General features: G+C 42.7%; 1 protein-coding gene across 2 annotated transcripts in view; it reads left to right on the top strand.

Moving 5' to 3' along the window:
* GCN1 (GCN1, eIF2 alpha kinase activator homolog) overlaps positions 1 to 9,415 on the top strand; it is a 40,156-nt gene extending 30,741 nt beyond the window's left edge. The window contains exons 48-58 of one of the 2 annotated variants that reach the window (XM_027881935.1): positions 51 to 194; positions 1,137 to 1,406; positions 1,517 to 1,630; positions 2,153 to 2,383; positions 2,984 to 3,177; positions 3,739 to 3,853; positions 4,895 to 4,991; positions 5,818 to 5,963; positions 6,563 to 6,667; positions 7,938 to 8,156; positions 8,718 to 9,415. In XM_027881935.1, coding sequence (XP_027737736.1) covers positions 51 to 194; positions 1,137 to 1,406; positions 1,517 to 1,630; positions 2,153 to 2,383; positions 2,984 to 3,177; positions 3,739 to 3,853; positions 4,895 to 4,991; positions 5,818 to 5,963; positions 6,563 to 6,667; positions 7,938 to 8,156; positions 8,718 to 8,843 — 1,761 coding nt within the window. In that variant the 3' untranslated portion in view covers positions 8,844 to 9,415. Of the gene's footprint in view, positions 1 to 50; positions 195 to 1,136; positions 1,407 to 1,516; positions 1,631 to 2,152; positions 2,384 to 2,983; positions 3,178 to 3,738; positions 3,854 to 4,894; positions 4,992 to 5,814; positions 5,964 to 6,562; positions 6,668 to 7,937; positions 8,157 to 8,717 lie in introns of both variants that reach the window. The other variant, XM_027881934.1, reaches the window with a different exon arrangement.
* The last annotated feature ends 3,475 nt before the right edge of the window (positions 9,416 to 12,890 follow it).

Here is a 12,890-nt window from a genome sequence, read left to right as displayed (position 1 = left end):
CTGAAAAAACTTTGTCTCATTTTTTGGTGTTATTTTTTTGGTTTTTGTAGCTGACTACCCCTCCAGTGAACACCCGTGTGCTGGCTTTCCTCTCCTCAGTGGCAGGGGACGCTCTGACACGGCACTTGAGTGTCATCCTGCCTGCCATGATGTCTGCACTCAAAGAGAAGCTGGGCACCAGTGAAGAGCAATTGGCAAGTAGCACAGCTCAGCTCTTTGTTGTGACAGGTTGCCTGAACATAGTGCATCAGGTTTACTTCCCAGCCCAGAATCTGTGTTCTCTAGATTCACAGATTGCATGTTTAAATCAGTCCATTAGCTTCTCCAGGATGAGTCTTTTTGCCTGGTGGCATATTGTGAGTCAAAAAACGTATGCTTTCCAAATCTATTTGTATCCATTTAAAAGTCTCTTTGGCCTGCTGCAAGACACAATTCTCAGTTTACTTATTCCTGGAGAACTGCCAGAGTGTCTAGTTAACTTCATATTTATTCTTGGTGTCGAAGACTGAGAGATTAAAGGGCTGCAGGAAGGAATTCTCCTGTTTTGCATGCAGCACTCCTCCCGGACTGCTTTCCAAAACATCTGCTGTTTGGACTCCAGAGAACATCCTGGAGTTGTGACTGCGGACAGACGTGTACATCATCAGTCAGTGAATTAGGAATGAGTGACAGAGTCCTGTTGTCTGTCTGCTGTGGATGCCCATTAGATCAGCTTCTAGCCCCAAGTCTGCCTGGAGATCTCTAATGCACCCGCAGACGTTCTTGTAATTAGTGTTGTGACGCACAGGAATAAACTACCTAAATCAGAGGAATGTTATCTGACAAGACTCACAGTCTGTCTTGGATGAGTAAGATGGGGGTGACTGAGCTACTCTTAATTTTTGTAAATTAGCTCTCCTGTGGCTGGTGCAGCAATCAGTTCAGCAGAGTTTGGTCACTTGTTAAATGTTAAGAATTGGTCATAAAGCGATGTCTGCTCCAGAACTGAGTGAAGCTTTTAGTGGTGATGTGAGCAACTAACAAGAAACAATTAGCAAGTGAGGTGTGTTGTAGTATTTCTCTAAGAGAAACTGCTGGGGCTAAATCTGCCTTTGTTCTGTTTGAGAGCTAATGTAAAGTTAATTTGGACTCTTCAGGAGATGGCAAACTGCCAGTCTGTAATCCTGTCTGTGGAAGATGATGTCGGACAAAGAATTATAACTGAAGATTTGCTGGAAGCGACCCGCAGCCCTGAGCTGGGCATGAGACAGGCAGCAGCTGTCATGCTGAACATCTACTGCTCCAAGACAAAAGCAGACTACACTGGTCATCTCAGGAGCTTGGTTTCAGGCTTGATACGTCTGTTTAATGACACCAACCCTGTGGTTCTGAATGAAAGCTGGGACGCGCTTAATTCCATCACCAAGGTGAGGCATCTCAAAAAGGTGACAGGGGTAATGCCTGGCCTGAGAAGAATTCACAAAGAATATCTGGATGCCGTGTGGCCTCATCTTTGTCTTTCCCCTCTCTCCTGCAGAAATTAGATGCTGGGAACCAGCTTGCTCTCATTGAGGACCTGCACCGGGATATTCGGATTGTAGGGAATGAGGCCAAGGGGGACCATGTGCCAGGATTCTGTATTCCTAAGAAGGTAAAGGAGGGGAATGGATGTGGATTCATCACAGCCACAAGACCCCACCTTTGGGGAGAGCTGATTGATGTGACTTTACAGCTCTTAAAAGCTGTGACTATTCGGGCCTTCCAAACCCATACATTGGAGAGACTTTTTGTAGGTTACACTCTCCTGAGTTACCCTCCAGAAGAGTCCTCTTGTAATGAGGTCCCTGACAATTCTGTTATGCATGGAAGTCATGGTCACTGGCTGCTTTCTGTGGGGGAGTAACACTGGACTTCTGTGCCAAATTTCTCTGGTTTAAAAATTCCCTGAGCCGCCACCACTTTCCTCATAGCAACTGGCTTAGTAAGGCAGAGAGGCATGAAATCCAACCAAATGAAAGTAGCTCTGTCAATGTGGAATCAGGCAGCTGAAGGTCAACAGGAAATTGAGAGAAGCTCTCCAAGTTTATGCATCTGGTGTATAACGGGAGCAAAAATAAGATACATATTTTTTGCATCTTAGCTTCTAAGCTTTCTTATCCGATTTTCGTGACAGGGAGTGACTTCCATACTCGTGGTGCTGCGGGAAGGTGTTTTAACTGGTAATCCAGAGCAGAAGGAGGAGGCAGCAAAGGCCTTGGGGCTGGTTATTAAGCTGACTTCTGCTGAAGCTCTTAAACCATCTGTGGTGAGCATCACTGGGCCACTTATTCGAATTTTGGGAGATCGGTTCAGCTGGAATGTCAAGGTGGCTCTGCTTGAAACATTAAGCCTGCTTTTAGCTAAGGTAAGATTCAAAGTATTTGTGGTTTGTGAACATTTTCCATGGTAACCTTCAGAAATATCTGTTGCTTTTCATGTAAATACAGCTGGGATGCCTGCTGCTGTGGATTTGATATTTAGGAATAGCACTGTAACTGGATTGCATTCTTCCAGCAGGTTCTGGCCTACCAAAAAAGCTCCCATTGCTGAATCACTGGTCTTTGTATAAATGTTGCTAAATGCTGATCCCACTTCCAGTGATTAAAACTCACCATGTAATTAATCTTTCCCGTGTCCACCATTTTTATGAATTGTTAAGTGCAGACATCTTATGTGTCTTTGAATTAAGCTAAGCTTTTATTCAGTGCTCTGTATGCCCAGGCTGTTCGTGACAGTGTAAAATTTCTCAGCGTTACCCTTGTATTTCAGTATGCAGAGAATAAGATTAACATTTGAAAAGGTTGACGGTTTTGTGATAAGTTATTGTGTCATGTTTTTCCTCTTTTAGTAGCACATTAGATCTAACAGGGGCTCTCCGATAACGAACCTCTGTAGTAGAGGTCATGCTGTTTCCAGGCTTTGATCTCTGACCCCACCACTTTCCCTTCTTCCATCTCTGGCATAGGTTGAGATTGCCCTGAAACCATTTTTGCCCCAGTTGCAAACAACCTTCACCAAAGCTCTACAAGACTCAAACCGTGCTGTTCGCCTTAAAGCTGCCGATGCTCTGGGGAAACTCATTGTCATCCACGTCAAAGTGGATCCTCTCTTTACAGAGCTCCTGAATGGAATTCGTTCCAGCGATGACTCTGCCATCAGGTAAGCTGCAGGTGATGGCTCAGATTGTCCTGCTGACTAAGGGTGAAGGAAAGGGCTGGGATGGATGAACAAAACCCCCAGTTCTGAGGTAACATGTTACTGAAAGCAGTTAACTGTTATCCAAGGGTTGTAAAAAATGTGAATGGTGAGGCCTGCCTGGGTCAGAGCTGAGCTGTGAGTGTTTGGGAGAAACAGTCCTTGGTGTCTATCCAGTTCTCCCCTCTCCTGCACACCCCCAGCAGCCCACTTTCAAATAAAAGACACTGTCAACTGCCAGTCTGTCCTGAAGTAATGCAGCTGTTCTTGTATCCTAAGGGCACACAGCCCTAAGACATGGACTTCCTGACTTGAGAATTTTTTTAATGTTTGAACAGTCGGGAAACATCTGTATTGTAACAGACAGACACAAATACAGAAACATGGAAATAGTCTCTAGGATGGAGTTTTCGGCAGTGCATGGAGAGGACTGCTCTGCCTGTGTCTCCCAAACTGTAAGGCATATCAGTGTAATTGCTGTGCAAGAATTTGCTGCAGGTACCCAGGGCAAAATCTCTCTTCTAGGGACACGATGCTGCAAGCGCTGCGGTTTGTGACACGAGGAGCTGGTGCAAAGGTGGATGCTGCAATTAGGAAGAACATCAGCACGGTGCTTCTCGGGATGCTGGGACACGATGAGGTACTGCTTCAGCCAGCTGCAGGGGACCCTTGCTGTAGACAGTCTTTCTCTTCCATTTAAAATCTGAACTTTCTAACAGTTATTTTCTAAAATAACTTCTGGGGAAATTCCTAATGATGTAGTCAGAGGCAAGAATTGGAGATCCCTGGCCAGTCCCTGGTAACTGTGAAAATCTGCCAGTTTAATGTTTCCTTGGCAACTGCATATGTGGGTTTGACCTGTAGCTCCTCACCAACAGGTTTGAGCCAGCTCTGCAGTCAGGATTTGCTTTTTATCTTGGAGAAAACCTGCAGTACCCTCCCTCTGATGGTGTGTTTGTGGCCTCTCGGCTGGGCTTTATTGTTCAGTGTGAGGAATTTTTCAGATAATGGCAGATTTTCCTCCAACAAGCAAGAAGCTCTCCAAGTGTAATATAGGGTCTTTTTTATACGGCAGATAGCAACAGTAACGTCTGTGAGATTAAAATTAATCATCTAATAATTTATTACTTATGTCAATCCGTGCAACAGACATGCAACTGTTGACATTCTAGAAATGGAAAATTTGAAACATTCCCATTGAGTTGTAAGTTTTGGTGAGAGGAGAAGTAATGGATTGTCACATAAGGAAGCCAAAATAACAACAGCCTGGGAGTGTTAAATTAAAAGTAGTAAGAGTTTATCACAGAGATGAGCTCATCCAGAGATGGATAGAAGTGACACTTATAGTAAGTGAATCTAAAGTAAACTCTTGTGAACACATCTTTTAAAACATTCCCTTTCATCTTTATGACTTTTCCATTGAACAAATCAGAACTTAGATAAGATTTGTAATTCTTCAGTCTCTGCTGGCTTTTGTGACCGCAGATTTGGCTCTAAGGTCTGTTAGGTACAAGAAACGTCATGAACTGACAGGAATCCACAGGGAGTAGGAGTGAAATACTACTATTTATTTCCTCCTTCTCCTTTTGTTTCCTGTCATCTTCTGGCACTTGCTCTGCTTGCTGCCTGTCCCTGGTGTGTTGAGCTCAACCCCTGTTCCTGCTCTCCTGTTCCCCCTCAGGACGCCACCCGCATGGCCTCGGCCGGCTGCCTCGCAGAGCTGTGCGCGTTCCTGTCGGACGAGGAGCTCAGCACTGTCCTCCACCAGCACTTACTGGGTAGGTGAAGCTGTTCACAGGCACTGGAATTGATTCCAAAAGCAGGCAAGGTTCCTTCTCAGCCACTGGTTCAGGTTCTGTGACTGAATCTCTGCTCTGTATTTTCTTGTGTGTTTCTTTACTCGTGGCTGTTAATTTGTGCACCCTGGTACACAGTGAGCACGGGGTACTGGTTGTCATTTGGGCATAACCAGACTTTTTTTTCCCTGGATTTCTTATCAGGTGACTTGATGAAAGTATCAACATGGCTGAATAATTGCTGGTGCTGACACAGAGAGGGTGGGAGGTGACAGGATGTTCAGGCAAGGGTAGACAGGAGGACCATCCCACCTTTTGGCTCATGCTAATTGCAGACCACATGTGATGGCCTCACATGCTTTTGAAGAATTGACCAATTTGCCTCCAAGATAGAAAAAACCCACGAATTTTACAGGAACCCATAGTGCTTGGGAGTGGTATGGATTATTCTCCCCTGTGGGATTAAGAAGCGAATCTGTTAACTGGTATCAAATTGCAGATGACTTTTACAATTTTATTAGAGAGTCAAAGCTTGTATAATTTTGAAACCATCAGAAGTACTCGGGTTGAACAAAAGAGTCCCTTGTTTGTGTGACCTTCCCTGTCTGCCCAGGTGCTGTTCCTGCCTGGTACAGGTGTTGCATTTTAGTTCTTTTTGGGAGGAGTGGAGGAAGCAAGGCATCCCTTTAGATGCTTCTTGTTATTTCATTTCATGGCAGTGAATTGACAAACTGCCAGAAGCCTCCTCAGATGAAGAGGAATGGATGGCGGGAGCCTTGCCACGGTTCTGTTCTTTCCTCTGCAGCAGACGTGTCTGGCATCGACTGGATGGTGAGGCACGGCCGGAGCCTGGCTCTCTCCGTGGCTGTGAACGTTGCTCCTGGCAGGCTGTGCTCCCCCAAATACTACAACAGCGTTCAGGAGATGATCCTCAGCAACGCCACGGCCGACAGGGTGAGTCCTGCCTGAGGATGGGCGAGTGCTGTCACGAGCTCTCGTTGGGAGTAGTTTTGAAAGGTGTGTAAGCAGGTTCTCTGTGTTACCAAAGAGGACAAAACCCCCAAGTGCCATCTGGAGATTCTCCCTTGGCTAGGTGCAGTTTTTATGGTGAAATGACACAACTGTTCTGGTTCTTCAGGTTCTCATCTCTGTGGAGATGAAGGTTAAATAATCTTCAACTGCAGAGTAGCTTTCACTGGGAGTAAGTTCCACTTCTGTTTCCCTGTGAAAGGTGCCATTCACAAGCCAGGTTTACAAGAAGAGCAAATTATTTGTTTTAGGAGGATTTTAAATCAGGGGTTGAATGAGTAATTTGGGGTAGGGTCTTTGGGGCTCGGTGGGGCCTGCCACCTTATTCCATCTGGCTCATGGTTGCATTGGGACTTTTTCATCATATTACCCAATAACATTAACCCAATGTTTTCCTGCTTTAGTGCTGCTGTTCTTTTGAAAGATGGGTTTAGCCTTCCACAAAAGCTGACAGACCATGAGCCTGGTTATAAAGGCTGTTGAACTCTGCTGCAGTAACACCAATTCTCTTCTTTATGTTGAAGATCCCCATTGCAGTTAGTGGCATCAGAGGGATGGGCTTTCTCATGAAATACCACATGGAAGGGGGAGGCAACCTGCCTCCCAAACTTTCCAGCCTCTTTATTAAGGTAAGAATTTTTATTGTAACTACCTGGTGGTGTTCTCATGTGATCTGAATCTCTGTCTGAGCTAACTCACGAGTGACTCTCTATCAAATCTCTAAAAGTTTAGATATTTCTTTTTGTGGCAGAGCACAGACAGAACCACTGTATCAGCCTGCTTTGCAACTGTGAATACAATACTGCCTTCCCTGCTCTAACATGGAAATTTGCTCTTGAGCTTTCTGTGCTAAACCTCGGGTCTGAATCTTATAAGTGTATTTTTCCTTTGCAGTAACAAGCAGCTGGCAGGGAAGCAGAGAAGAGTAGCAGGGAGCTGTTGGGTTTTAAGGTTGCTAAAGGTCAAAGGGCCTTTGTTAGAAATGCATCAAATACCAACCCTCACTTTACCTGAGAGTATTGAAGTTAACACCTTTTTTCAATTCCTACCTGTTAAAATACTCTACCTCAAAATTCCTTTATAGGTTGTTCTGTTTCTTTAGGTGTGTGGCTGGATTTCTTTGATTTGTTTAGTTGTATGCCCTCCTTGCACCCTCCATCCCTCCTGGTAGACAGGGGTAGATAGAGTGAGGGGTCATGCTGCAGCATGTTACATTTTCAGAGTTTACATTTCGTTGCAATTTACTTGAAAAACTACCAAACATCCAAGTTGGCGTGATGCAGGCCAACATCCTTCAAAGCAGATTTTTTTTGTTTGAAATCCTACTTTTATATATTAGTATTGTAGTATTGTGTTAAAATATAAAATACCACTATTGTCACAATACCTATATCATCATATTAATGTAATGCATTTGACATTCAGATATTAGCTTTCATGTTTTAGATGTGTTAAGATTAGATTAAAATAAAAGCTCTTATTTCTTAAATTTTCAAGTGAAATCCACTGTTGAAATGCACCTTACACTCCAGCCAGAGACTGACTTGGCCGTTGCTGCTGAGTGAGTGTGTTTTAGAGGTGCTGACACTATCAGCTTTTCTGCACTCAGTGGTCATTGTCATTTCCTGAGACAGTTGAGAGGAGCATGTGACACTGTTGTCAGCCACATATTTAGAAATTTTCTTTGAAAAGGTGTTCTGCTTTCAACATTTGTTCTTCTCTTACACAGTTTAGTCAAACTTGTTGGTATCAACTATGTCTCTTATGTACCCGTGAGTTGAAAACTGTTTGCTTTTCTTAGTATAGTTTAAAATACTTAAATTTGAAAAAATATAAACAACTGTTTTAAATACCTGTTCTTGGTATATCTGAATTCAATTTCACCTTTGTATCCTTCAGTGTCTTCAGAACTCATCCAGTGACATAAAATTAGTTGCAGAAAAGATGATTTGGTGGGCAAATAAAAGCCATCTTCCCCCACTGGATCCTCAGACAATTAAACCAATTCTCAAAGCGCTCCTGGACAACACAAAGGACAAAAACACCAGTGTAAGAGCCTACAGTGACCAGGCTATTGTCAACCTTCTGAAGATGCGAGCGGGTGAAGACGTGCTTGAGGTATGAGACACAAGCAAACGTCATTGTTGGTAGCAAGGCTGTTTCACCTCACTCTGCATTGGTCTGTGTGGTGCCTGCAGCCTCAGGATGTACTGGAAGTCTCTGATGAAGTAGGTGCAGTGGGACATTCCCATTTGCACTAAGGCCCTCAGCAATATTCTCATGCTCAGCCCTGAAGAAATCAGCAATACTGATACTGTACAACCCTACAGTGCAGCATTAAGAGAAGCTTTTAACACACATTTGACAAATGCCTTAATCCTCCCCTGAGCTGGAGTTCCCTCAGTTGGCACTGATAGTTTGTTGCTTTGGCCACTTGTGTGATCCCACTGCAGCAGCAGTGGTGCCAGGGGGTATTTTAGGATGGACTACTTCATTCATTTCCAGACCTGTTTTCTAAGTGGGACCTGCTTTGGGATAGTTCCCATGTCTGGAATTGTAAGAATTTTGGTACATTAGAAAGATTTTAGCTAAATACAGCTCGTAAGGCCCTTAAGCTCATTCTTACTTTGAGTGCTGTGTCGGAAGGAGTTGGTGATTGGTGCTGCTTTCCTTCCACAGTCGGTTTCCAAGATTTTGGATGCTGCCAGCCTGGAGCTCCTCACTGAGAGCTGCCGGAGGTCGCTGCGGAAGCTGGCTGGGCAGGCTGACTCCGAGGAACAGATCGATGACACCATCCTGACGTGATACACGGGAACACTGAACCAACCGCTGCATCAGCATTTCAACTCAGAACACCTATTTTAAATGTTTTCATTTTTGAAAATGTTAATTCTGACGGGATTTCAGGAAAAGGACTCCCAGAGAGTATTTTAGTATCAAATATACCAGAATAGCCTTAATTAGACCCACATTAGCTGAAAATTAAAAATTTGGTCCCCTTTTTGAAACAGATAATGAGCAAGAGACAGATATACTAACCAATACTCGTCAGTTGTGGCCAGTTGTGAGATGTGGCTAGAGCACATCAGGCTTAAACTCTGGTGACAGCTATTTCCTTTCCAAGGTTTGTGCAAAACCTCCAGTACTGGAAGTGTTGTTGGTCTTTCCACGCACCCTGGGAAGCGGGAATAGAACTCAGTGAAAGTTCAGTTGTATTGTTTTTGTGTACTGCTAACTTGCTGCTTGTGACGGTTCTGAAGACTGAAAATCCCTGTAAAACAAAGTATTTAAAATAGCCTTAGAAATCACAGATGGGAAAGGGGGATTAAATGCAGCCTGTTTAGAGAAGGAACATTTAATAAAGGCTCTGACTTTGATCCTGCTGCTGTAAACTGTTCTTTTTACAAATTCATTTGTCAACAAACTCATACTGTGATTTAGTTTTCAGACCTGCTTGGTTTAGAGTGGGCAGCGCTGTGGTCTGTTAAAACCTTTTGCAAAACTGAGGCAAGCCAGGGTTTAAAGCCAAGCCAGAACTGACATTTAATGTAATTTGTAATTACTCCTATTGATTTCTGAAGTATTTTTGATGAGAGCTTTTTAGTTATCCAACTTGTGAAAAGTCTTCTATGTTTAGGTCTTCAAAGACTTCACAAGATACTTGGCACTTCCACCACTGGGTTTTTTAGTCATTGAGTTGTGCTGCTCCAAGAAAGTACTTTATTTTACCTGGCCACATATATATCTCTTTTAAAAATTTATTTTCATTTACTAATACCTTTTATGCTACTTGATGGAAATAGCGAGAATCTTGTTGCAGAATACGAATTTTTAGAAGGCAAAATGAGGTTTACTTTCCATGCAGAGTAACAGTTAAGTGAGCCTTATCTGTTTTATGAAACTCACAGCAGCTGGTCGCACCTGAGGAGCCAGAGCACTAAGATTTGTTGTTTCAAATGGGTGAGTGGTGTGGGTGGTGTGTGGGGAATCTTTCTTGTCTAACTCTGGATGCCTCAAATTGTGGTGATGGGAGGAGAATGCAGTATTATAACATCAGAGAATTTGAAAGTATAAAATGGAACCTCATGGAACACACATTCTGCTAGAACCAATTTGTTGATTGCTGTGGCAGTAGCAGCTAACAGGAAAACCTTCAATTTTTACCATATGCCTCAAACAGCAAAATACAATCTCGAGTATTCGGGAATGCTGTGCTTTGTTCTGGTCAGAAGTACAAGAACCTGTCAAAAGGTTCTTGATGTTATGTCAGCTCCTGAGCTATTTTACCCTATACCTAAGATAGACTCGGTTCCAACTAAAGCATTCCTAGCTGAAGTCCACATAATTATTTTTTAGAGAATTGTAGGATGGAGATCCCATAACCTTTCTATGCCATCTATTTAATTATATAAACTTTTCAGGCTGTCAGAACTTACCTCATGTCTAAAAAAACAAAGAATCTTCCTTGCTGCTTCTTGAGTCCATTGCTTCTTGTCCTGTTCCCACAGACACTGAAAACAGTTCATCAGTTAATTTTTGCAGCAACCGCATCGTTACTTCAGTGTTCTCACCCCTGGATGAAATAAGTTTAGATCTTCTAAGTATTTTCTCATAGATTTTCATGTTTTCTAAGCAAGGTCTGGGTGTTCTTTTGTTGCAACACTGCTGTGTTGGTGACACGTTATTTTGTGTTCAGCTACAAAGCCAAGCTACAAAATTACTCTTTAGCTAATTATTTCTAATCTTGCATTCATGCATTTCACTATGTCTCCACAACTGCAGTGCTTCCCAACTGCTCTGAATGAAACTGTGTTCTGCTTACCACATTTAGCTGCATTCTGAAGGTGGGTTTTAATCCTTGCCTTTAATTTTTGCCTGTCAAAGCACTTGCAAATCTTAAACCATCTTAGAAACCTCTGCACTGAAACATGTACGAAATGTTATGCCATTCAAAAGCTACTAAATAGATGGCAAAAAGCTCAGCTGTTGTACTGGAATCACTCACTCCATCACTGCAGAGAGGAAGGAATGAAAAAAATGGCAAGTTTTGGTGAAGAATGGCTGTTTGAGCACTTGACTGTGAGCACCTCGGCTTCCCTATTTTATATCTGATTCCAGCTGATGCCCCACATAAAAACATGGGAAAGGAAATTACAGTTAAACAAAGCCTTTTTTATCAACTTGTTAATGTTAGCCATTAAGATCTTTAGTTACTTAGGGTATTTTAATGATTTGTAGTTCCAGCTTAGGTGGCAGCAAGTGGAAAAACTCATTCATCTTCCCGAACAGCACCTGAATTTCTGCACTGAGAGTAGATGAGAGGGAGGAGTGAAAGGTAGGAGCTCACTGACACTTATGGAGAATATGCTGATTTTTCAGTCAGTGAAACACTGGATTTGGATTTTGATAGCTACTTTTTGCTAAACTATTTATACACTGCACTATAATACATCAGAGATAAAATACCCATAATTTTTTGCCACAACATGAGATCTGATAAATTGATTGTGCCGACTTGGAGACTAAAGAATTAATTTTTTTCTCATTTCAAGTGTCTCAAAAATACCAGTTGTCAGTAAAAGATGATTTTTCCCTACGACTGACTGTAATAACATCTCTGAACTGTCAAGCAAACTGTCTCTGAGTGACAGCTGAACTGTGTGTATTTCAAGAAGATCAAAAAATAATTTATGAGAGAGGTTTAAACTTAACAGGGTGCCGAAAATTACAATGGGAGAGAGACAAATGTAAAAGCATAAAATATTCAAATATTTTGATTTTTTTTGGATAAGTCACAGTTCTTACTGTCCGTTTTGTTAGGTATCATCACGCTTTTCATGTGATGAGGTTTCATGAGCTTAAAAGCAAAGGTAATAGGAGTGCCTGTCACTTTGGGTTTGAGCTGGTTGTTTGCAAGCTGGATTCAAGGGATCTCCCTGCAGCTACGTGGCATCCGCAGTGGATTGCAGGATGTGGGGGCCTTAACAGGGGTGAGCTTTGAAAGCTAGAATACGTTTTTTGAAGGTTGAGATTAAGGAAGGTTTATAATTAAAACCACAGACATACCATTGATCAGAAGTATTTAGAAGGTGCAATTTTATGTGCTTAAAAAACACTTTAACCCAGACATGCTACTTGAGGCATCCTGGGTTGATTTGTTTACAGATGAATTGCATACAAACTGGACAAATAAACCTAACACATGCTTTTGTTGCTGTGTTTTTACAAATGTATTGAAAAGCCTTAGCAACTGCAAAGTCCTAAGTAATTTACATATTCTACATCAAAAGTGCATTTTTGATCTTTAGAGTTGAAGTACGGTATGAATATTTTTGTAGAAAAATTTAATCAGAGAAAACCAGCACTTTTCTTTGCCACCTCTTCACCTAGAAGTGGTTACTGCCTAAAAAGTGACCATGGTCTTGCCGAGTTTGCATAGTCAGTATCTGTGCAACTATTAGTAATATTATTCAGGCTGTCTGTGTGTTAAACAATTCTGAGAGTGCTGTTTGAACGGTGGATTTGGGCTGTGGATGGTGCAGGCACAGCTGATACATGTGAGGCCCACCCTGAGCCACACAGAGGAACTTTTGTGGATTAAAAACCCCAGGAATTTAATTCCAGACTGGCCTGACTCGCCAGGCCTGTGACACACACTTGGCCATTTCGTGTCACTCTGCTGTGGGACTCCTCACCTGCAGGCTGGGCTTTGAACGGGAACTGTTCCCGCAGCTGCACAAATCGCTACTTTGGTGCACAATGTTCTTGTTAAAGCAGCCAAACACACTCCTGCCCTTTGCGGTCTGCTCCTGTGCCTTGCCAGGAGCTGACAGTGCTGGGGCTCCCTCACGC

The sequence above is a fragment of the Empidonax traillii genome, unplaced genomic scaffold (genome assembly GCF_003031625.1).
Source record: "Empidonax traillii isolate 1590-97213 ecotype Southwest subspecies unplaced genomic scaffold, ASM303162v1 scaffold99:size1466351, whole genome shotgun sequence".
Taxonomy (NCBI): Eukaryota; Metazoa; Chordata; class Aves; order Passeriformes; family Tyrannidae; genus Empidonax; species Empidonax traillii.
This window is presented reverse-complemented; position numbering and strand designations above follow the sequence as displayed.